The following is a 25386-nucleotide window of genomic DNA, read 5'->3' as shown; positions in this document are numbered from 1 at the left end:
TTTTGTGGTACGCGGGCCTCTCACTGCTGTGGCCTCTCCCGTTGCGGAGCACAGGCTCCGGACGCGCAGGCTCAGCGGCCATAGCCCACGGGCCCAGCCGCTCCACGGCATGTGGGATCTTCCCGGACCGGGGCACGAACCCGTGTCCCCTGCATCGGCAGGCAGACTCTCAACCACTGCGCCACCAGGGAAGCCCCTAGAGGGGTGTTTTTAAAAATTAGGATGTTTTCATATTATAGAATACCATGCATCAATTAAAGAAATAAAATATATTTCCTTAAATACATGAATCAGATCTCAATGTTGAGTAAATAAAAGCAAGGGAATGTGTATTATATCAGTATTTAAAGTACATACATAAAATGTTAACAAACATAATTTCTGGGTGTTGGGAACACAAGTGTTAGTTTTATCATTTTCTATATTTTTCTCTAATTGCAATTTTCCTTGAAATAAAAACAATGCAAAAAAAGAACAAGTAGGGAGCAATTAATTGTTCCGAATGTCATACTCAGGTCAGATTAGATAAGAACTGAACATTATATATTGGTTTTAGCAATTAAGTAAGTAACAACAAATATTTATGCAGCTACTAAGTGTTACAGAAAGGTGAAGTAGAGTATAAGCTTAAAGGTAAGATACAACTTTCCTGATTTTGACTCTGCAGCTTTTACTTACATGATTACGGTGCTGGTGGTAATGATAAAATTTTCAATATTCCATCTACATAAAAATTTCAAATCTCCTGTAACAACTAATTGCCAACTTTCTGGTTAGGTGGGGTTTTTGGATCGGCAGAGGACATTGGCTTTGCTGGAAACATTCTATGACCAAAGTTCAAAAGTGCTCAGAGGTTTACTCCGAAACCCAAGACAATGTAAGTGCCACCCAGAGGGAGCATGCTCAAGCTGGAGTGATGCAGTACACCAAAATGATAATACAAGGTCATTCTATCCCCATGGAATCCCTTCATGTAACATCTCCCTTAGATCATGATAGCTCTATCTAGTTGTTCATTCCACACAAAATTCAGTCTTCATCACAACTAGATGTATTTTTCACTATGGTGTAATACTAAAAGTTGTTAAGTCAGAGCTCAGCTAGAATTCAATTTTAAATTCATTCAAATGAAGGGGTGCTTTAGTGACAATCTGAATGTTTTGGAAATTAAGTTGGTAGTGGTAATTCTAGTTTTAATGTCCAACTTAGAATTCCAAGGTTTCTAAGAAAAGTATTTCCTTCTCCCAAGCATTTTTAATTGAAATATAGTTGATGTACAATATCATGTTAGTTTCAAATGTACTACATAATGATTTGACATTTTCATGTATTAGGAAATAATCACCGTGATGAGTCTAGTAACAATCTATCCCCCTACAAACTTATCACAATATGATTGACCATATTCTTTATGCTGCATATTACATCCCTGTGACTTATTTATTATATAACTGGAGGTTTGTGCCTTTTAATTCACTTCACCTGTTTCACCCACAACTCAAACCCTTCTGGCAACCACCCATTTGTTCTCTGGGTCATATGGCAGTTCTACTTCTAATTTTTTGAGGAATCTCCATACTGTTTTCCATAGTGGCTGCATCAATTTACAATACCACCAACAGTGCACAAGGGTTCCCTTTTCTCCGTATCTTTGCCAGCACTTATTATTTGTTGTCTTTTTGATGATAGCCATTCTGACAGGTATGAGGTGATATCTTATTTTGGTTTTGGTTTGCATTTCCCTGATGATTAGTGTGATGGTGAGCATCTTTCATGTATCTGTAGGCCATCTGTACATCTTCTCTGGGAAAAAAGTCTATTCGGGTCCTCTGTCCATTTTTTAATCAGGTTGTTTTTTTGATGTTGGTTTGTATGTCTTCTTCATTTTGGATATTAACCCTTTAGCAGATATATCATTTATAAATATCTTTCCCCATTCATTAGGCTGTCTTTTTGTTTTGTTGATAGTTTCCTTTGCTGTGCCAAAGCTTTTTAGTTTGATGCTGTTTCATTTGTTTATTTTTGCTTTTGTTTCCCTTGCCTAAGGAGACATATCCAAAAATACATCACTAAGGCAGATGTCAAAGAGCCTACTGCCAATGTTTTCTTCTAGGAGTTTAATGGATTCAGGTCTTAAATTTAAGTCTTTAATCCATTTTAATTTTATTTTTGTACATGGTTTGAGAAAGTAATTCAGCTTGATTCTTTTGCATGTAGCTGTCTAGTTTTCCCAACACCATTTATTGAAGAGACTGTCTTTCCCCATTGTATACTCTTGCCTTCTTTGTTATAGATTAATTGACGATATAAGTGTGGGTTCATTTCTGGTCTCTCCCTAGAATTGAGGAATGAAGAAGAAAGAGAGGGAAGAGGGAAGGGAGAGAAAATGAATATTGGAAAAATATAGCTCAGTGAAAGATTATCATAGAACTTTGCTTTTATTTTGGTATTGCAGATACTGAAAAGGTATATGAGGTGAAAGACATTTGTCGCTTTCCTCAGCCCTATGCTATGCTTATTGTGGGAGGACCAAGAGTAGAGGATAAATTCTATTTGCCTTGGAAGTCTAAGCAACTCTCCTAGTAGCAAAATAAGAATCATGTTCATTTCCAAAACCATACCTTTTAGGAAGGGATTATTTCTAATTTACAGTAGTGAGCATCTTTTATGTTCCTTTAGGTACCTTTTTGTTTTTTATTGGGTTGCTGGGAAAGGTAACGGATATTTATTTAAAGCAATAAGTCTATATTACAGTCACTCTGCTGATTGCTTTTTTTAATTTTTTATTTTATAATAGGGTATAGTTGATTTACAATGTTGTATTAGTTTCAGGTGTACCGCAAAGTGATTCAGTTATACATATACATCCATCCATTCCTTTTCAGATTCTTTTCCCGTATAGATTTTTTTTAAATTGGAGTATAATTGCTTTACAATGTTGTATTAGCTTCTGCTGTGCAATGAAGGGAATCAGCTATATGTATACATACATCCCCTCCCTCTTGGTCCTCCCTCACACCCCTCCCATCCCACCCATCTAGGTCATCACAGCCCATTGCTTTTTAACATTAATTTACTAGCTCTGATTCTACACTATAAGATCAATTGTTTAGGTAAATGTTTTGTTTTCTGTGTTAGGGCCATTTGTTGAATTTGGAGAGATAGACTTGCCTGAGTTCTGGGGAGACATGGATAATCAGAAGCACATTTATGAAGACTTTGACAAAGTACTCTTAGAGATGAATACATTACTTTCTGAAAAACATGCTAGCAAAAGCCAAAGTAAATTATTAGCAAGTCCAGGAGATCAACATAAACATGATAAACATAGAAAATCAACACTACCACAAAGCCCACCAGAACAGCAGAGAGGGACAACTGCAAACCAAGAATCAAACAGAATTTCAGCCAATGAACAAGAACAAGACAAAGAGTCAACTGGAGAGCAAGAACTGAACAAAGAATCAGTAGCAAAACGAGGAACCTACACAGGGTCAACTCCAGAACAAGGATCAAGTAGAGAGTTAATAATAGAACAAAGACCACTTATTGAGTCAATAACAGAACAAGGAGTACCACCAGGAATCCACACTGAACCGGCTGCAGAGCAAGGACTTTACAGAGAATCAGTAACAGCACAAGGACAGCATGAAGAGTCAACAACAGGACAAGGATCACACAGAGGGTCACCTGAGGAACAGGGACCACATAGAGAGTCAGTATTAGAACAGGGACCACACAGAGGGTCAACTGCAGAACAGGGATCACACAGAGAGTCACTCTTAGATCGACACCCCAGAGGGTCAACTGCAGAACAGGAAGCACACAGAGAATCCCTATTAGATCAAGGACGACCAAGAGGGTCAGTTGCAGAACAAGGAGCACACAGAGAGTCAGTAGTAGAACAAGGACCACTCAGACAGTCAACTGCAGAACAACAGCCACCCATAGAGACAATTCCAGAAAAACAAGAGGACATAGACTCAACTTCACAATCAAGAAAAGGTAGTATCTTAAGAGAAAGTGAAAAATCTAGGGAGGCTATTTCCTTTGAGTACACTGAAATCCTTCCACAGGAAGAAAGGACTCAGGGGCAAATCTATGAAGAGCAACTATTCATGAGTCCTGAACTGCAAGAGAAAATTTCAGTATCAAGCAGAAAAGATCATCTTTCAGGTATTAATATAGTTCTTCTACATCAGCTCCTTGCTTTGTAGAGTGTTTTTAAAAGTTCTTTCAGGAAATATTCATTTCAGTTAGGATCTCTTCCTGACATATAAGGTCATGCAATCTTCAGATATATTTTGCTACTCAACATGAGTCTAGACCTTGAGTAATCAATTACCTGCAAACGAGAAAGTCTCTATTATCAATTTACCTAGAATTGCTTTAACACTAGAAGCCCATTTGTAAGGAAGAAATCTGGTAATGTTACATGTAGAAATTTTCATTGGACCTCTGAAAAGGCAGTAGAAGCCCTTTTATTTTAACTGTGGTGTCTGATATCAGAATAAAAGAAATAAATTTCTTTTATTTCAAATTTTAAAAGTATCTCACTTTTTTCAGTTGTATATAAGAGTTTCTGGAGGTCATATTTAAGACTGAAAGCACCCCGCATTTCAAATATTTATTCTGAAGAAAACTTTTCCTCTGAATTGCCTATGCCAATTTACGCCCTTTTTGTTGAAGAATTCTAATCTTTTAGAGAATCAATCTCAATGCCACTTAAGACCTCAGTTAGGCATAATTTTTTAATTCTAAAGTTCTACAGTCCCAAAGAAAATTCTTATTTAAAACTCCTAAGAGATGGGTAACCTATGTTCTAGATTCTACACTAACATTAACTAATTTTAAATCTTTCATTTTTTTCAGCATTATATTTATTTCTCCATGAAATAAGACTACTAATTTCTGCCTCTCCCTGCATAGTAGGGATACAGCTTAAAAAGTTAGTGAAGTTTCTATTCAGTCAGATGTATTATTAGTGAGGACTTAATTTTGACTCTGTAACAGTGATCTAAAATAACAGTGTCTAAATAAACAAACAAAAGCAAAACAAAATAACAATGTCTAAACAAGACAGGAGTTTCTTTGTTTCTCATGTAAAAGTCAAAATTTATATGACAGCTCAGCCCCATGAAATCAGCAGAGGCTCAAGCTCTTTCTGTCTTGTGTCTCCTCCAACCACATGGTCCAAGATAGCTCACCACCATGTCCACATTCTGACCACCAGGTGAGGAGAAAGGATAGGTATTACATTATTTCCCATCACAGTTCATTGGTCGGAATTTAGGCATATAGTGACACCTAGCTGCCAGGGAGGCTAGGAAATATAGCCCTTAATTTGCATGGCCAAATTTGGGTACAACAAATAGCCTTTGTCACAGAGCTGCTCCCAACAACTAAAGTTATTAAGTGATACCATTATGATACAGCATATATAGGAAAGGACCTGAAAGAAAGTTTTTGTGTTCTATATGCAAGGCATTTCTCTCATTTATTAACTTTAGAATATATAATAGAATATATAATGTCCAACTCATAGGCATTTTATTTTGTACCTTTTAGAAACTGAAAAACAGGAAGTTCAGAGAGACAAATCCTGTGAACCCAAGTCCCAAAAAATAGAAGGAAAATCATGGTCAGGTAACTTCTCATTTAATCCTCCTTTCATTCATACTCTAGAGCAAAACCATTATGAAAGTGAAGTTACACTGGCTATATTATGGAACGTGTATTTTATAGGTGAACTTTTGACTTGTAACTGGAACATGAAGTATGCCAAATGTGAAGAGGAGGAACAGGCAAACTTAATCTATGGTAACTCCAGGTTCACAGGTACATGTTAACAACAAAACCAGGAAGAATAGATGGCACTCTAATTGATGAACTTAATTTACTGTGGTACACAATGATAAGGACTGGACTTAGCCAAGGCACAATGGCAGAGTGATACTTGCATTATTGTGTCCCTGAGCTGATGGATCTAAACATATTCAAGATGACTGTTTTGGGTGGTAGTGTACATGCAGTGCTATTGATGAATGCTCTTTAACGCATATGCGTTAATACAGTTGTCCCTCAATACCTGCAGGGGTTTGTTCCATGGAAACCACCCCGCAAAGCTCCCCCCATGAATACCAATATTCAGGGATGCTCAAGTCCCTTATGTAAAATGGAATAGTATTTGCATATAACCAGTGCACACCTTCCCATATACCTTAAATCATCTCTAGATTACGTTTAATACCTAATACAATGTAAACACTATGTAAATAGTTATAAATACAATGTGAATGCTATGTAAATGGTTGCCAGTATGTGGCAAATTCAAGTTTTGCTTTTTTGGAACTTTCTGGAATTTTTTTTTCTGAATATTTTTGATCCACAGTTGAATCCACAGATGCAGAACCTGCGGCTACAGAGGGCCGCATCCAATTTTTTTTTTCTTTTTACTGTTAAATGGCCCTGAAACCACTTTGAAGCTATCATCAAGGTATGCAAAGGGAATCAGATGTTAGATATTAGAAAAATAGAAATCATTCCAGCTATTCCTCTCCCTGGTAGTTCCACATCCAAATATGCGAGGCAGGTGAGGATCTATCTTGTTTTTGAAGACTTACAAAGGAAGATCTACTCAACAGAGACGATAAAGAGTAGATGTTAGCTCCCAGTAAACCATGTCTTTAACAACAATTATCCCAACAAGTACTATTTTATCATTTTACCTGTCATTAACAAGTAGTAGAACTTACAAGATCAAGATATTTTCTACCTATCTGTAATTTTTTTCTCATTTAAGCATGGATCAAATAACAAATTTATTCTCCAGATATTTCATGGAATTACATGGCATTGATTAAGCTCTTGTTGCCTGCTAATTCATGTTCCTCTTCCCCGGTCTTACTTCTTTATCTCAGTTTTGCTTTACCATTTTAACAGTTGCACGGGTGATCCTTTTTAAGTCACATCAAATCTCATATGGGAAGCATAAGGGCATGAACGATTGAATTAGTTAATAAATCAAACATAAATCACTGGGCTTTTTCATGAAATATGCTTCATATTATAACATTGAACTTCAAGATAAATATATTAGTCAAGACTCTTTGGGGGAGAGGTGGTAGTGGTGGTATTTACAGATTTATTTAACTAGTGAGTCCAGACTGCAGCTGGCTTCAGGCACAGCTGAATCCAAGAGCTCAATAATAGCAGCAGGACAGTGTCTCTTTGCTTCTCAGCCCTATTCTTCTCTGTGTAACTTTCAGTTTTAGTTTTCACTGTATTGTGGCAAAGATGTCCATGAGAGCATCTCTAAGCCTACATTCTACTAGTTCAGGAATCAGAATATAAGAGTGATTCTCCCCCAGTAGTTGCCCCAAGAGTTCTGGGGCTAATTCTCATTGGCCTATAGTGGATTCCATTGCTGTCCTATGTGAATCATTGGCCAGACCTATATCACATGGCCATCCTTGAAGCAAGGGTGGAGGAAGCTGAGAACTACCTGATACATCTAAACTGACAATGGGGGAGAGATGTTTTCCTAAATCAAAAAAGGAGGGTGCTGAACTCATGAAGGGAGCATGAATTCCTGACAGGAAAAAAAGGAGCAGATGTCCATTACAATAAGTACTCGTATATTTTCTAGAACTTTGATAAAATTGTTCACTTCACTGTTTGATGTATGTTTCTTCCTTGATAGACCTACACTCGATGATCAGAAATATTCAGTCTTACAAGGAAATAAAAGGTGGGAGTGCCTTCAATGGAGTTTCCTTCAATCTGCTCCAGTTTGTGCAACTCCTGGAGACATTTGTTGGTGAAGATGCCCCCTTGAGTGTCAGCGAAGCCCTCACCTCCTTTTTTAAGAAGGGCTTTGTTGAAACAAAAGAAGAGAAAATGAGTGGCTTAGAAGAGGTGAGTAATATTATTTATCAGTAAAACAAGTGAGGTCACTATTATAAGTAAATCTATCAATCTCAGTTGCTCCTAGTCTAGCTCTTCTTAAATAACTTACAACCAAACCTATCCCTTTAGTTCAACCAGCATGGCCATTAAGTACTTCATTTGAATGTCAAATATTCTAAGATCACACTCCAGAGAACTCATTCCCCTAGTAAGAACATGATTTCTGATGACAGGTGATGGTTTATTTTACAGCTGTGTTTTTGCTCCTCTGAAGCTGGAAGAGCAGATTCCGAGGAACAGAAATGTGTATATGCAAAGATGTGTGTTTGTGTATGTGTGTGTGTGTGTGTGTGTGTGTGTGTGTGTGTGTGTACATTGTCTGCTGTGTGAGTGCATTTGCAAATGCACATACATAGGGGTACAGTTGTGGCTTGAATATATATTTTTATTCATGTGCACCAAGGTAGTACATATTACTTCAGAAATTACTACTTACTTAGGTGATAAATGCAAACACATTAGCTGATATAGACAACTTATGTACTCTTATACGAAACACATAAATCAGGTTCACCAGGCATATTCAGTAAACTTATCAGTCTTATGAGTCTTCTCAACCTAATCTAGAGTTGATATTCCTTTTGCCTCCTCAACTGCTATTCCCCCCATTTAATCAAATGGTATATGTTCACTTTGTTTTAGCAACGAAATTAAATTACTATCTAGTTGACATAATCTAGTAAAAAAGTCTAAACAGTAAATAAAATTAATATCAAGTTAGGTCAATGTTAAATATAAAAAAGAATTTTTGAACACAGTCATTTTTTTTGTTTGTTTGAACACTGCCATCCAACCCCCTTTACTACAAAACATATTCCCTCAAGAAGCCAGGCAGAGCACCCCATGTTTTATCACATTCTTGAACAACTAGTAAGGGAGTGGAAAGGAATGAATCAAAGATTCTCAAGGAGTGAGTCCCCTTCCTAAATTAATGTGTTTTAGCTCAATGCAGAGAATGCCTGCTTTTTGGCTTAGAGGTGAAACAAAGAAATGATATATAGAGAACTAAAATTAAATGCTTCATTTAAAAAAATTTTTAATTAAATTTTTTTTTAAATAATAAAAAATTAAATGCTTCATTTTACCATTCATATTTATGCTTAGTCCCAAAGTAAAGTTGTTTCTATAAAAAGTGCTGCACTTTGGGGGGAATAAGCCTAAGATGCCAGCTAGCACAATACGGTGTATCTTCTGTGCTTTGTTATCCTGTTTGTATCCTAGGCTAGACAAAATGCTTCCCAAGTCCGACGGGGACTTCTCCTAAATGCCCTCTTTCAGAAGTGGGACTGTGATGGCTCAGGCTTCCTGGATCTGAATGAAGTTGATGAACTCTTGTACACATACAAGGAGGGAATGGAAAAGGAATCTATGAAGAAAGGTAAAAATGTAAGAATTTTCTTAAGTTGTGGTAACAACTTGGCTTCAAGTTTCCCGGTATTATGGCGTATATACAGTTAAAACACTGGTTGGTCTAAAACCATGAGATACCACTTCACACCTACTAGTGTGGCTATAATTTTTTTTGAGCTTTATTGAGATATAATTGACATGTAACATTGTGTAAGTTTAAGATGTATGATGTATTGAGTTGATGTACATATATTGTGAAATGATTACCACAGTAGCTTAGTTAATACTTCCATCACCTGACACAATACCATTTCTTTTTTTGTGATGAGAACATTTAGAATCTACTCTCTTAGAAACTTTCAAGTATACAACGCAGTATTAACTATAATCACCATGCTGTACATTTAGAATCCCAGAACTTTTCTTATAATGAAAGTTTGTACACTTTGACCAACATCTCCCCATTTCCCCCACCCCCAGCCCCTGGCAACTACCATTCTACACTCTGTTTCTGTGAGTTTGGCTATTTTAGATTTCACATATAAGTGAGATCATACAGTATTTGTCTTTGTCTGACTTATTTCTCTTAGCATAATGCCCTCAAGGTCCATCCATGTTGTTGCAAATGACAGGATTTCCTTCTTTCCCATGGCTCAGTAATATTCCATGGTATATGTGTCATTCACATATATACATATATATATATATAAAATTCAGATGTCATATATATATATACACACACACACACACACCATGATTCTTTATCCATTAATTCATTGACAGACACTTAGGTTGTTTCCATATCTTGGCTATTGTGAATAATTCTGCAATGAACATGAGATGCAGATATCCCTTCGAGATAGTGATTTTATTTCCTTCAGATATATATCCAGAAGTAGGATTCCTGGATCACTTGGTAGTTCTATTTTTAATTTTTTGAGGAACCTCCACACTGTTTTCCACAGTAACTATACCAATTTACATTCCCACCAACAGTCCACAAGGGTTCCCTTTTCTTCACATCCTTACCAACACTTGTTATCTCTTGTCTTTTTGATGACAGTCATTCTAATAAGTGTGATGTGATACCTCATTGTGGTTTTGATTTGCATTTCCCCGATGATTAATGATGTTTGAGCATCTTTTCATGCACCTTTGGTCATTTGCATGTCTTCTTTGGAAAAGTATCTTTTCAGTTCCTCTGCCCATTTTTCCATCAGATTTTTTGTTTCTATTGAGTTGTATGAGTTCCTTATGTATTTTGGATATTAACCCCTTATCAGATATATGATTTGCAAATATTTTCTCCCATACTGTAGGTGTTCATTTTGTTGCTACTTTTGCTGTGCAGAAGGTTTTTAGTTTGATGTAGCCCCACTAATTTATTTTTGCTTTTGTTGCTCATGTAGTATGACTATAATTTTTAAAATGGAAAATAACAGTGTTTGCAAGGATATGGAGAAATTGGAACCCTTGTGCATTGCTGGTGGGAATATAGAAAATGTCAGAGCAATCAGGAGTTGAACTGTTGTCCAAGACCTTAACTGTACTTAGTTAGATTCCTTTTGTGTACCTGGCTACCCATGCTCTTGGGGTTAAAAGAATCCAAACCACTCCACAGTTCTGCCTATTTTCCCTTCTTGTTTTATCTTTCCGCTTCTACAAGGTCTGATTCACCTCTCAAGTCTGAATGGCTTGCAAGTTTCCCCTGAAGTTACTTAACTTCTTATTCTCCTTAATGATTTTTCTTCTCCTATATTATATTTTTCTCTTCTGATCAATTCTTCTCAATCAAAAGCTACTAAAAATCTTATTCTAATGTAATAAGTTCTCTCCTTCATTTGCTTAGGTCCCAGTATAAATGATTTTGCTCTTCACTGGGTTTAAGGATTTATCTGATTACTTTGGCATAACAGATTTCAAATTCTTAAAGTATGTAGTACATGAGGGAAAGAGCAATCAGAGTTAGTTAAGGTCTTCAACCCTTTCAGAAATGAACGTAACCAATACGTTGATCTTCAAAGGTACCTAAGTTTATCAACTGTCATGTGTTCTTCATTAACTATGCCTTCTACAAACTGTACATTATACTACACTACTTGTCTTAGACTGCCTCCAAAGACAATTTACTTAATGAAGCTTCAAAAGGCATAATGAGGTGGTTTCCACTTACAAGATGGGAAAACTTCATAACAGAGAACTATGTTCCACAGAGGAAAAGATACTACACAATGGTCAGGAAAGCTGGGTTCCAATACTGGATCTTTCACTAAATGGTCACATGACCATGGGCAAGTTACTGAACCTCTACAGAGTCAGGTGTCCACATGGGTAAAATGAAGGAGTTGGACACGATGGATTCTAGAATTTAAGGGACCTAAGGATGATGTTATAAGGTTTCACCTGGCTGAGTGGTAGAATTAAAACAAAACAATAACAGATGACATAAGAGTCATCTTGAGTTCAGTATAGGAAGTCACTGTAAGATGTTCCAGTGGACTTGAGGTGCCTTTGATATGCCTGGTTTTCCATGGGAAGCAGTTGTCAGAGGCTTCAATTTGCTGTAAGAGATGAGAATGAAAATTTCCCCCACAGATGAATGAATTTTTGATTAGTTCTTGGTTTTGTATTTATGTCTTTTAGCTAAACTACACATCCAATTTCCAAAGCCACACCCTGGTCACGAAGTGAGGTTGTCTTCCAAACAGTTTCAGAAATACATAGAATTGGTTGTATCTGAACTCAGGGGCAATGAAGATCAAGTTCTGGAAAGCGTTGTGGAGTTTCTGATGAATACTTTAGAAAGGAGCCATGTTGAGAGTCTGAGAAATTGTGCCAGACAAAAGTGGCTGCACCAAATCCAACGTGCTGCAGAGACAAGTGGAGTATCCCTGGAGCCAGTGTACGCAGAGACCTTTAAGGCCCTCACCCAGGTGTGTTTTCTAAAATGATATATAAGAGAAAAATTTTCTTACAATAGATGATGTGCAATGGTTACAAAGGAGGAACACACTAGATTCTCTTGAGAAATTGCTGCTATAGATGTTTTATTCACTCCGATACTTTACAATGACCCAAAGCCTAGTAAAGTTGCAACTGGAATGATTGCAAGTTGGCAAGCAGAGAGGAAAGGTATAAGAAATAAAATTATGTCTTGGAATTCCTAATTTCATTTGTGCCAAAAGTCAGATAAGCCTAGAACAGACAATAAACTGACATTAAAAAACAACCGTGGGCTTCCCTGGTGGTGCAGTGGTTGAGAGTCTGCCTGCCGATGCAGGGGACACGGGTTCGTGCCCCGGTCCAGGAAGATCCCACATGCTGCGGAGTGACTGGGCCCGTGAGCCATGGCCGCTGAGCCTGCGCATCCGGAGCCTGTGTCCGCAGCGGGAGAGGCCACAACAGTGAGAGGCCTGCGTACTGCCAAAAAAAAACCCAAAAAGCCAAAAACCGTGAGGAATGTTCATTGCAGCACTATTTACGATAGCCAGGACATGGAAGCAATCTAAGTGTCCATCGACAGATGAATGGTTAAAGAAGATGTGGCACATATACGCAATGGAATATTACTCAGCCATAAAAAGTAACGAAATTGAGTTATTTGTAGTGAGGTGGATGGACCTAGAGTCTGTCATACAGAGTGAAGTAAGTCGGAAAGAGAAAAACAAATACCGTATGCTAACACATATATATAGAATCTAAAAAACCAAAAAAGGTTCTGATGAACCTAGGGGCAGGACAGGAATAAACACGCAGACGTAGAGAATGGACTTGAGGACACGGGGAGGGGGAAGGGTAAGTGGGACAAAGTAAGAGAGTAGCATGGACATATATACACTACCAAATGTAAAATAGATAGCTAGTGGGAAGCAGCTGCATAGCACAGGGAGATCAACTCGATGCTTTGTGACCACCTAGAGGGGTGGGGTAGGGAGGGTAGGAGGGAGACGCAAGAGGGAAGGGATATGGGGATATATGTATACATATAGCTGATTCACTTTGTTATACAGCAGAAACTAACACAGCATTGTAAAGCAATTACACTCCAAGAAAGATGTTAAAAAAAAAATAGCCGTGAGGAGATGTACATGCAGTTTAAGCTACATTTCCCTTGCATGATGTTTTGGGAGTCAGTTTTAAAAGGAACTATTTAAATCATAAAGTCATTATAAAGTAGAATCCAACATGACACTATATTTCATAGCACTGTCTAGAAACAATCTGAGACTATTACAGAATCCTGTCACTTAAAATACATGACCTGGATGGACCACTGTCCACAGCTCTACTGCCACCTCAGACACTCCCAGCTTGCTGCTCTTTCCAGGCAGAAATAGCATGGCTGTCTTCTACATATATCACAGCTTCCATTGATCCAGGGAAACTATGTCATTCATCTCAGCTACACAGCAGCACTTGATTATGGGAATCATCTCCTGAATGGCTGAATTTTCCAATATAGTTGGAAATGATGTGACCAGCAACAGGAGAACAATCAAGAAAAAGAGATATTGCTCCAACTTGCTTCAGAGATCTGCAGTACCCTAAGATACATCATTTTTAAAAAAATTATTTATTTTTGACTCTGTTGGGTCTCATTGCTCTGTGCGGGCTTTCTCTAGCTGCGGCGGACGGGGGCTACTCTGTTGCAGTGCGCAGGCTTCTCATTGTGGAGAGCATGGGCTGTAGGCGTGTGGGCTTCAGTAGTTGTGGCTCACAGGCTCTAGAGCGCAGGCTCAGTAGTTGTGGCGCACGGGCTTAGTTGCTTCACGGCATGTGGGATCTTCCCAGACCAGGGCTCAAACCCATGTCCCCTGCGTTGACAGGCAGATTCTTAACCACTGCACCACCAGGGAAGCCCACCCTAAGATACATCTTAATACATCTTTGTTAGTTAGCCTGTTGATCTTCTATGTAGAAAAGGAGGAATCAAGGCAGAAGGGAAAAGAAAAGCACAAAGAGCAAACCCAAGTACATAGAAAGAGGAGACAAATATCAGAGAAAGTGTCTCTCATGTCCCAAATTTATGGACATATTTAATATATGTGTTAACATATAATATTGTTATAATATTTTAGGTACAGAGAATTCTCAGTTATTTTAATTAGAAATAGTAGTTGAGTAAAGTCTGCAATCTGTATCCCCAAGTAATCCTTTCCTGAAATTATGTAAATCAAATGTCATAGCCAAACAATGTTAAGAATTTCTTGAGAGCATTTTTTCCCATATTCACATCATAGTAGATGGTTAAGAAATATGAATGAAATGAAGTCATCTTGTTGCCCCAGCTCTCTAAAATAAGTACTTTTAACTGAAGTCCATACAACATAAGTATGGTTCAAAGGGATCCAAGTTTTAAACCTCTAAATTTAAGTAGACCTGGCAGGTTTTTTTTTTTTTAAGTAAACTAGTCTGATTGACATAGTGTATATCTATTCCACTCACTAAATCTCAGGTTTCAGGAACAGCTGTGGTGTCAGCTTTTCTCCCACTGCCTATGAATGGTAATATCTGCATCATTTATTCAGGAAAGTTAAATTATTGGGTTCAGATACACAAACTGGCTAATGAAGGGAGACATGATTAAGAGAATAGCTCTTTGGCTATTGGCAAATAAATGGTCAGAAACATTTTGCCATAGGATGCTGAAGCCCATGGAAATAAGAAGATCAGTGCTCACATTTCCCTCTTAGAAGAAAACCTACTACTGCCTGATAGAGGGAATGTTCTATTGAGGAACATAGCTTGTACTTTAGACGATGCTCCATTTGTACTGAACAAAGTGCTCTACAGGGACATGAAGGGGATCAGGTAAGAATATCTTGAAGAGGTTGGTTTCACCCTTCTAAAAAAAATAATTCCTTTTGTGAAGTAAACTAGCATTGAAATCCTAGTTAGCTGCCCAAGAGAGAAATGCCTCAGATCACCAAACTTTCTAGAGCAGGTGACGGGTTTCCAGTCTTGGATGGTTTCACCTGGTTGTTTCTAGAGTTCACTCTTAGGCATTAATTTTCCATGTAGGGACTCTGCTTCACAGTTTCAGTTCAATTATTTCTGCCTACTCTGTAAGTTATGTCTCCTGCATCCTTTTTATATATGTTTTCTCTGTTATGATCTAAGCTTTTTTGTTTTTACTCTATGTCAACTTTTATTGATATTATTTTCCTTTGCAGCAGTCTTTCCCCAACAACATTTAGAGTCCCACATCAAATGCAGCTGGATATTGCAACCATTATAACAATATAATCGCTATTAATTCCTTGCACTTTCCGTCTTAATTCCTTGCACTTTCCGTCGTGTCCCCCTAATCTGACTGTATCTGGCTCATCCATCCCCATTTTTTTCTGAGCAACATCTTTCTTCTTCTATATACACACCATTAAGCTTATTTTTTAAATCTTTCTCTCAAGTCAGACTCTCCTAACTGGTAATTTTATCTGAGTCCACTTCTCTGACATACAATACTAATGATTATGAATGGTTGGATCTAGTTTCCTACATGGTTTAATCTAAAGCCCCCTCCTGTTGCCTTTCTCCCATCCTCATATTCCTATTTCTCAGCTTTACAGTAGTGGATGAAGGGAAGCCAATACACGTCCCCCAAGTTCAGAACCATGGGAACATCTTCTTCTGGAACCATTCCCGCAAGAAGAACGATCAAAATGGGTCATTCCTGGCTCTGCCTCTTCAGGATGCATGTATGAGGATCTTTGGGGTCTTGGCTGTTGACACCTTAAGAGATCCCCAGAAAATAAACATCTTCCTACCCCATGAGATCAAATTCTATCTGGTAAGGCACAGAAAAATTCTTCAAGGTCTATGGTAGGGTGGTCTCTCCTTCTATACTTTTTAAAAAACGAAACCTGAAACCAGATGAGAGTGAAGCTATGTATATAGATAGTGTCATCATACTTGTATCAGTCTTTGGAGAGGCTCCCCATTATACATGGAAGGACTCAGCCTCAGTTGCCCATCTATGTCTCAGCCTGTCTGGGAAGATTGTTAATATGTGTCTGATTGCATTAATCATAGGAACAGCATTTTCTGCTATAGAACAGAAATCCAACTATTAGACTACTAACTAAAACCCAAAAAGTAGGAATGAACTTTTAGAAGGGACATATTAATGTTTTATTAATAGTGGTACCTTGAAATCCTTTGCTGTTTCCACAAGTGGTTCTAAATATGATATGCCTTCCTATAGTTCTTATTTCAGTGTTATAATTTTTGAGGATAAAGAATGAAGGAAAAGCCTAAATGTTTCTTGAGTATTCGTGTTTTCATGATAGATCTCAAAAAGGAGAGGCACTTTTAAGACTATAAAATAACTGGACCATTTCTACAAGCATTTAAATTTAATTTTATGAATAGAAATTTCAGTGAAGGAAGATTGAAAACCTTTATGGAGGCAATGGACCGGGACATAGCAGCAATCAGGAAGTTGTTATCATTTGTTCCCCTGTATGCTCTTGATGTTTATTTACCATCATTTAAAATTTTCTCCTCTCATTTACTGGATGTACAACTGAGGAAAGTGGTAGAATCGTTTTCCCTGGACATCTTTTTAAATAATAAGGTTCATTCTCATCAGACGTAAGAATCATGTGAAGATATTAAGAAGCAAAATGCAAGAGTATGGAGTTATCAGTAGGTGAACTATATATGGTCTTATTAGAGAATATGTCAAAGTGAATTCCAGATTGACTCTCTAGCCCTTGGAGGTAAAGGCTCCTGGGTTACCCTTAGATGCCTTGGGTCCTAATATAAAATGCAGATATTTTTGAAGAATTTTTGGTTCCTAGAGTTTCTTGACAAGAAGACCACAGATGGGTTCTAAGGACTTCCCGTCCCTTCTCTGTAGAACAGGCTCTCTTTATATATCTAAGACGATAGTGTACTCTAGCGTGTTGCAGGCCTTGGAACCCAGCACACCTGTACTGCTTGCTGATCTGATGGCAGTAGCCTTGTAAAGATGCAGACATTAATGTTGCATCAGATCAGGGCAGCTCTTACCCATCTGTCCAAGGTTGGCATCAGTTCTTGGCTTTTAAACCTTTTTTTCTCATTTCAAAGTTTATCTTGTTCTTCTGACACTATTTTCTGATAACACATATCACAGGTTGATCTTATGGTAGATCTCTCCTTACTTTTGATTTCACTGTGATTGATCCTTTTTTCATAGTAGAATCTGGAACACTGCCTTTTGAGAATTGATGAATAACTTGTAGGAAGTAGATTATCAATTAAAAAGATAATCCAATTGATGCATTACTAATTATTTTGGTGTTTTAAATAGAAAAGGTAATTTAAATTTTCTGTCTCTACAGGGAGTTGCCCATGTTTTTAGTACTGCCTATCACTACGTCCACAGCCGAGAGCATATCCTGCATGTTGTGATCACTGGCATCAGCTGGCTCTACAACATCACATCCGGCATCACTGCCATCACTACATACTTCACTGAGCCTAGCCCAGTGAAGGTAGGCAAGGCTGGGCAGTGTTAGACCTCCCCAGGTTAACAGAGTTTCTAGATAGTATTGTCTTGCTCATATTTTAAAGCAGATTCAGTTAGCTATTATGCTATGACCCCAACTCAAGATCCTTGGTTGTGAGTGGCAGAAATCCATCAAACTGCCTTAGGCAAAGGGGGGGTGGGGCGCGGATTGATTAACTCAGGTAACCAAATGAAGAAAGGGCAGGAGTCAGGCTGGCTTCCGGGACGACCATCTGGGCTCTCTCATGTTATTTCTCTTCCCAGTTCTCACGTTTGCCTCCCTCTGCACTTTGGCTTTGCCATTCTGGCTAAAGACAGGTTTTTTTCTACAGGGCAAGCCTGATGCTTAGTAACTAAAGAAGAGTTTTTCTTTCCTGTTCCAATTTGCAAAAACCAAGGAAAGAAAACTCGTTTTGATCTATCCTGAGATATGCCCCTCCTGGCCAGGGTGGGAAATTTACAGTAACTGGCAGACCCCACCAGGATCATATGGGTGAACTGGGAAGGGATGAGGCACCCCTATTTTGGAAGGACACCTTATATCACACCAATCAAAAAAAGAAAAAAAGCCTCCCTATCTACAATGTGATGAGTTTTTGATGAATGTTTGCTTTGCTTCTTTACACTTAATGTTAATGTTAGGATTTTTCATGTATAAGAATGGATGGAAAGGGGTCTTCCTTTCAAGAATGCTAAACTATTCTGCCTGATCAGGTGGTGGCAACACCTTGATTGTCTTTCAGTCCTTTACTTGGCCGTCCCACAGGTGCCTCTCCCCTTCCTTTTTGGCTTCTTTTCCTTCCTTCCCTCCAGGTCCCCGCTTCCCTCCTTCAGTGGCTGGATCAAGCTGATGAGGCCTTGGCTAAAGAGGGCAGAATCACAGAGCTCTCTGATGGGGTGACCGGGCCAAGGAAGTGGAGAATGCCTAGTTGTGGGTGCTGCTTCTGGGGTGGGGTGGGGGTGGGAGCCTTCAAGTGCCTTCTGAACTGGGGCGGACCACCTGGTGTGTATGTGTTGGGTGGGTGGCGGTGAGAACCTCTCAGTATAGGAAGCAGACCACCAAATCCCATAGGCCACAGACACAGTGGGGCCGTAGCGTGTGGGGTCTGGGGAGCATTCCACTTGGCCAGCGTCTAAGCACTTTGTTGGAGCCCTCAGAGAAACAGCACCTAGGGCCCATGAAGAAGGTTAACATCGCCTATAGCAGTCAGCAAGAAGCACGGCTGAAGGGGCGTGTAGTTTCAGAATTGTAATGCTGTGGACAAGACCACAAGGGTCACTATCCATCTGACCCAAGGCCATCTTATGGAGGTGGAGACCATATCCCGACGGGGAGAGGAGGACCACTCAGCAGCCAGGGTCTGGGTGGGGTCACAGCCAGGTAGAGACCAGTACAGCCTGTCCAAGCCTGTAGTCAGGGGTTTGTCCTAGGTGGGAGATACTAGGTGAGGTTTTGATGTTAAAAATGGCTGAGGATGGCTTTAGGGATACCTTTTTTTTAAAGCATTCAACTATGGTAACTTAATAAGCCTCTCCCTTACTTTATGCAGCCCCTCCAGATCTACTCTCCTCTCTTCTCCAGCTCACTCTGTACCTCAGAAAGTAGACTGAATCAATGGACTCCTTGGCCTTTAGCTTCTTCTTGGGATTGTCCAATGAGAGGCACCAGTAGGAGATTGGTGGGTAGAAGGAGAGGGAGGCTCTCCTTCTGCTTTTGGCTCTCCCCTCTGCCAGGTTGCTGTGGGTTAGCTGTGTTCTTCGACTAAAGGCCACTGTACCTTTAGTCAAGTGGCCCTCTCCCTCTCCTGTCTTCTCCAAGTTCCAGTAATTGCTTCCATCCCTTGCCTCTTCAGGCTAAAAGTGGTAGCAGCTCCCCATTGTTACTAGGCCTGGGATTCTAAGTACCGACCATGCTTTCATAAATAGTCCCTTTATTAAACTCTCTTCAAATTAGCCAGTACTGGTGTGTCATCTGCTCCCTCCTGATATCCTGACTGACACAAATTATAAAGTAGATTCTGAGACACCCCACCTCACCTCATGCCCATGTTTCTGTAAGGTACAGAGTCATGGAGGAAAAAGAGTTCTCACTCTTTTGACAATAACTATAAATGAGGGAACATAGGAGTTTCAATTTCTCTTAGATATGAAACTCAGGCTATCTCTTTTATTGTGAATAATAATAAATATCATTATTATTATTATTTATTTAGTTTATCACCCCAAAGCACCTATGTCTAACTATTTCTTTGGAGCACCGAATTTGTTAAATATTTAACTGTGGTAGGCTGAATATTGTTTCCCCCCACCAAGACGTCCATATCCTAATTCCTGGAACCTGTAAATATGTTACCTTAGTGGCAAAAGGAATTTTGCAGACATGATTAGTATTAAGGACCTTGAGAAAGGGAGAGTGTCCTGGATTAGCCAGGTAGGCCCTATCGATTATACGTGTCCTTAAAAGCAGATAACCTTTTCTGGCTATGGTCCCTGAAAGGTGAAAGGATGGAAGAAGAGTCAGAGCGATGGCAGTGTGAGAGAGTTGACACTCTGTTGCTGGTTCTGAAGCTGTACAAAGACCCAAGGTTGCTAGGAGCTAAGGGCAGCCCCCAGCTGACAGCCAGTAAGGAGACCAAGACCCCAGTCTCTTACTTTCCTGAGGTCTAACATGTGCCTGGTTTGCTATCTTAAGTTATATCAAGTAGGCTTTTGAAAAAACAAAAGCCAGAGATTAGCAGGTGATTTCTGCTTTCCACCTCTCCACATTTCTTTTCTTAGGCAGCACAAACTTTCTGCTTGAGTGGGGAGGAGGGTGGTATACAATACCACAATTAATGTTTCACATCCCACCATACATAATAGAAACCCTTTTAAAATTTTTTCTTTTATTTTGGCTGTGCTGGGTCTTTGTTGCGGTGCGCAGGCTCTTTGTTTCCGGCTTCTCTCTAGTTTCAGCACACGGGCTCTCTAGTTGTGGCACGCAGGTTTAGTTCCCCCACCACATGTGGGATCTTAGTTCCCCGACCAAGGATCAAACCCCCAACCCCAGCATTGGAAGGCGGATTCTTAACCACTGGACCACCAGGGAAGTCACGAAACCTTTTTTTTTTTTTAACCTCAGGGACTTTAAAAATGCTGTTACCCTGCCCAGAACATTCCCCCCACTTCACTCCATCACGCTTAGGTCCTACCTGAAGCAAACTACAAACTTTACCAAGGGACATAAATTTTTTTCATAAAGTTAAAAAGTCATATCATGATTATTTTCACAAGAAGACCACTTTTTAAAAATATAATTTCTTACCAAAATTATTTTTAAATTTAACAAAATTCCAAGATAAATTCCAGCATGATTTTTTTAATTGGCCAAATGATTTTAATCTTCATTTGGAAGAAGAATAAATGCATGAGAATAGCTAAGAAAATGAAGGATAGGAGGGAATTTACAGCCATGGTCTGAGGAAGGATGGCTGATTCTATTTCAAAGATTGAAATGATTAAAGCGAGGTTGATACATTGATGACATAAAAATGTAAAACTTTCCTGCATCAAAGTTATAAACACAACTAATTGCCACATATCTGACAAAGGATTAACAGTGTTATATAAAAGTCAATGAGATTTTGAAAATCCAAAATAAAAATAAGCAAAGGACAATTTTATTTAAACAAAAAACCTCATGCAAATGGTCAATAAACATGGGAAAAAATGTTCAATTGTTCTCATAATGAAATAAATACAAAGTTAAGTAGAAGATAATTTCTTACCTAATAAATTGAAAAAGATTTTTTTTAATATAATTTGAAATGTCTGTTAGACATCTAAGTGGAGATATTGAATAGGCAGTTGGATATATGAGCTTAGTGTTTGGGAGAAATCCAGGCTGGTAAATAAATTATATTTAAAACTACTCGAGTGGTTACACATTGTGAATGTATTTAATCCCACTGAATTGCACACTTATGAATGGTTAAAATGATAATATTATGCTGTGTATATTTTACCAAAACAAAACAAAAATCGTGAGACTGGATGGGATGACCAATAGAATGAGTGAGGATAGGAAAAAAAAATTTCTGAGACCCAAACCTTGAGGCCCAAGTGTTTGGCATCATTGTGGCTCAAAATTATATTGACCTTGACCTATAATTTGAAAAACATTTTATATTACCTAAGCTTTTCTAATTTTTTTTCTATTTATTTGTCCCCAAAAGTCTTAATGAGAGTATGAAGTCTAGGGGACTTCCTGGTGGTCCAGTGGTTAAGAATCTGCCTTCCAATACAGGGGACAGGGGTTTGATCCCTGGTCGGGGAACTAAGATCCCACATGCCTCGGGGCAACTAAGCTGGTGCACTGCGGTTACTGACCCCACAGACCACAACTAGAGAGAAGCCGGCGCGCCACAACGAAGAGCACGCACGCTGCCCATGCACCACACCTAAGACCCTGATGCAGCCAAAAACAAATAAATATTTTTTAAAAAAGAGAGAGAGTATGAAGTCTAAGTACTCCTCTCTCTAATGATATCTCTGCCTCTTTTCAAGGATTCAGACTATGTTTTACGAAATATGATGGTCACGGGGCACCTGGGTCTAACAGAAATCCACAGGAATCCCCCTATCATCTTTAGGAAGACTTGCATTTTCAGGTATGAGACATACCTCATGGTCTGTTTTGTTTGACTGCCAGCTTCTGCTTCTTATTAATATACACTGGCTCTCATTCTGATTGGGTTTTAAAGAAAAATTACTGCAGACCTTTGTCTGCCTGGGTCCTTTCCCCCTCAAGTCCTTTTAAAAACAGATTTCAATTTAGTGTTTTATTTTCTATAATTGTCCTGTAAACATGGAATTAACAAAAACCCACCATGGTTATGAAAAATACACCCACATCACTTAATCAGAGCTCATCCTCTTAATGTTAACTAGCCTGTTGACTTGTATTTTTTATTTAAAGAAGACAGTCTGGGGCAAAGATGGGGAAGAGGCAAAGAATGTTGCCTTTAATAAACCCCCAGTTCTAGATAACCTTGAATGCCTCTCACCTGTGGAATGGAAAGGCTATCAAACTGTGGACAGATGCAAAACAGATCTTAACTAGAATACATCTTTTGCAAAAAGGGACCACTGCTTCTTAGAGGGTCAGCATAGTTGAATAGGCGGTAACCTATCTCAGACTAGTAGGCTAATTTGACATTTAAGTACCTATGTTAATTCAATTTCAGTTTGGCCTCATACCAGAATGTTCATTCAGTTTTAAGCTCCTTTCCATACAGTTATTCCTTGTGCTGGTCAATAGTTCTACAGGAATCCTTGTAACATCCAGACTTATAACCTCGGATTTCTCTGTGTAACTTAGAGTAGGTGCTTTTTTTTTTTTCGCGGTACGCGGGCCTCTCACTGTTGTGGCCTCTCCCGTTGCGGAGCACAGGCTCCGGACGCGCAGGCTCAGCGGCCATGGCTCGTGGGCCCAGCCGCTCCACGGCATGTGGGATCTTCCTGGACTGGGGCACGAACTCGTGTCCCCTGCATTGGCAGGCGGACTCTCAACCACTGCGCCACCAGGGAAGCCCAGAGCAGGTGCTTTTTGAGGACCTCTGTTGACCAAGAAAGCTTAGCATGATGCATCATTACTATGGTTATCATAAAGACACAAAGTGATGGCTCAGCTGCAGCAAGGGGTAGGAATAGCAAAAGAAGGACATAACCTTCCCTATCATCATAGGATTGATGTTATGAACTATAAGTGTGCTTTTTTTTTTTTTTCGCAATGCCCTGCAGCATATGGAATCTTAGTTCCCCAACCAGGGATCGAACCCCTGTCCCCTGCAGTGGAAGCACAGAATCCTAACCACTGGATCACGAGGGAATTCCCTAAACGTGCTTTTGAGGCTATGCAAAGCACCAACATTTTTACAAATACCTCAAAGGAATGACATCTCAATATCATGTAAGGACTTCCCTGATGGTCCAGTGGTTAAGACTCCGGGCTTCCACTGCAGGGGGCGGGCGTTTGATCCCTGGTTAAGGAAGTTCCGCATGCCAAAGTTCGGCCAAAAAAAAAAAAGATACACTCAATATCATGTAGATGGGGAAAGAAAGAAAGAGATAAAAAGAGATACCTCACTAGAGAAAAAAGGAGCCACTACATTTCTATGAAAACCGCAGGTCCCTCACTGAAGCAGGTGCCCTGCCCAGATCCCCATGTACCTTCTGCGAGGGGCCACGTCCTACTGCTAATGACTCACACTGTAACTTTCTCTGGAGGAGCACCCTTGAGCAATGGGAGCCTCTCACCAGGAAGTGCCTAAGAGTTCTGTAAACACCCTCTCCACACACAACCCAAGCAGATTAGAGCTCTAATGACTGACAAAAGGTCTCTCCCCTGCCTCAAGGTGGAGCAGAGTCTGGGCACAGTTTGCCTTCCAGAGCTCCCCTTGGGATCAGACTGAGGCTAGAGTTCACCTGGAATCACATTCTTGCTTAGCTCCTCCCCCTTGCCTATCGCGCTTTTCTCAGACCCTTACAGGTTTCTCCTGAGAGCACTCCCTCAATAAATCATTTGCACAGAGCATCCCTTTTCTCAGTCTCTGCTTCTAGGGCACCTGACCTAACACGCTCATTGTTCCTTCAGGCATTCAACCAATATGTATTGGACAATATTTAAACAAAAAACAAATACCCTCAGATAAGGATAAGTATATAGTAAAAACAATAAGGCAGAGTATTAGGGTGGAGCGAGACTCAGATGCAGCTATTTTAGATTGTGGGGTCTGGGAGGGCTTCCCTATGAGGAGCTGAGGGAGAGACCCCTGTGAACTCAAGGGGTGGAGTGGTCCAGGCAGACAAAACAGCAACAAGGGCTGGTGCGGCTGGAGTGTAGTAGGCACAAGAGAAGATGATTCAGTACGTTTGGGTGGAATGTTATGAACAGGCTGTTGTTTTATATCCTTATGCTTATTTGGTTTTGGTTTCAGAGATTTCCTCTTTAAGTGTACAGACAGTTCAGAAGTTGTTTTGGCCTCTGTCTGTGGAGAAAACCACATAGTAGTTCCACTTCGTAAGAGAACAGGAGAAGCTTTGGGAGTTCTCGATGTTAACATTGGCAGGAGTAAGATGTTGTTGTATCGAGAATTTAAAGATCTACAGAAAATGACGAAGGTGATCCAACTTGCCTGCAATGAAATACTGGGCGAATTATCTGGAGAAATAAAGAAAAACTATATCTTAGGTATTGTGCATGTGGCGACCATCTGAATTCATGGATTTAAAAAGTTTTGGGGAAATCACAGACAATGCAATGCAGGATGCATTTTCTAAAATGAACTGTTGCAATATATAGATCTTTCCACATGGAAGGATTTCCTTCTTGCAGTCTTGGGCTGATGAGTGTGGGCTATAAATGCTAGCAAAGGGTAAGGAATCACATTTTCTTGGCTAGAGTCATGGTTTTAGAACTGGAAGGACTCATAAAGGCAATATACAAGTAGCATTTATTGGGTTGGCCAAAAAGGTCATTTGGGTTTTTCTGTAACATCTTATGGAAAAACCCGAATGACCCTTCTGGCCAGCCC

The 25386-nt window shown here is 39.4% G+C and overlaps 1 protein-coding gene across 3 annotated transcripts in view; it reads left to right on the top strand.

The window, feature by feature from the left end:
- The window catches only part of EFCAB5 (EF-hand calcium binding domain 5), a 112662-nt gene that overhangs the window by 73011 nt on the left and 14265 nt on the right, over positions 1-25386 (top strand). The window contains exons 10-21 of one of the 3 annotated variants that reach the window (XM_032615201.1): positions 778-877; positions 3139-4176; positions 5569-5646; positions 5746-5838; positions 7703-7917; positions 9190-9346; positions 11962-12251; positions 14960-15129; positions 15880-16108; positions 17646-17798; positions 22358-22461; positions 24790-25043. In XM_032615201.1, coding sequence (XP_032471092.1) covers positions 778-877; positions 3139-4176; positions 5569-5646; positions 5746-5838; positions 7703-7917; positions 9190-9346; positions 11962-12251; positions 14960-15129; positions 15880-16108; positions 17646-17798; positions 22358-22461; positions 24790-25043 — 2881 coding nt within the window. Of the gene's footprint in view, positions 1-777; positions 878-3138; positions 4177-5568; positions 5647-5745; positions 5839-7702; positions 7918-9189; positions 9347-11961; positions 12252-14959; positions 15130-15879; positions 16109-17645; positions 17799-22357; positions 22462-24789; positions 25044-25386 lie in introns of those variants that run through there. The other 2 variants (XM_032615200.1, XM_032615199.1) reach the window with 2 other exon arrangements.

The sequence above is a fragment of the Phocoena sinus genome, chromosome 20 (assembly GCF_008692025.1).
Source record: "Phocoena sinus isolate mPhoSin1 chromosome 20, mPhoSin1.pri, whole genome shotgun sequence".
NCBI classification, from domain to species: domain Eukaryota; kingdom Metazoa; phylum Chordata; class Mammalia; order Artiodactyla; family Phocoenidae; genus Phocoena; species Phocoena sinus.
Note: the sequence above shows the minus strand (reverse complement) of the source record. Positions and strands in the feature narration are given on the sequence as shown.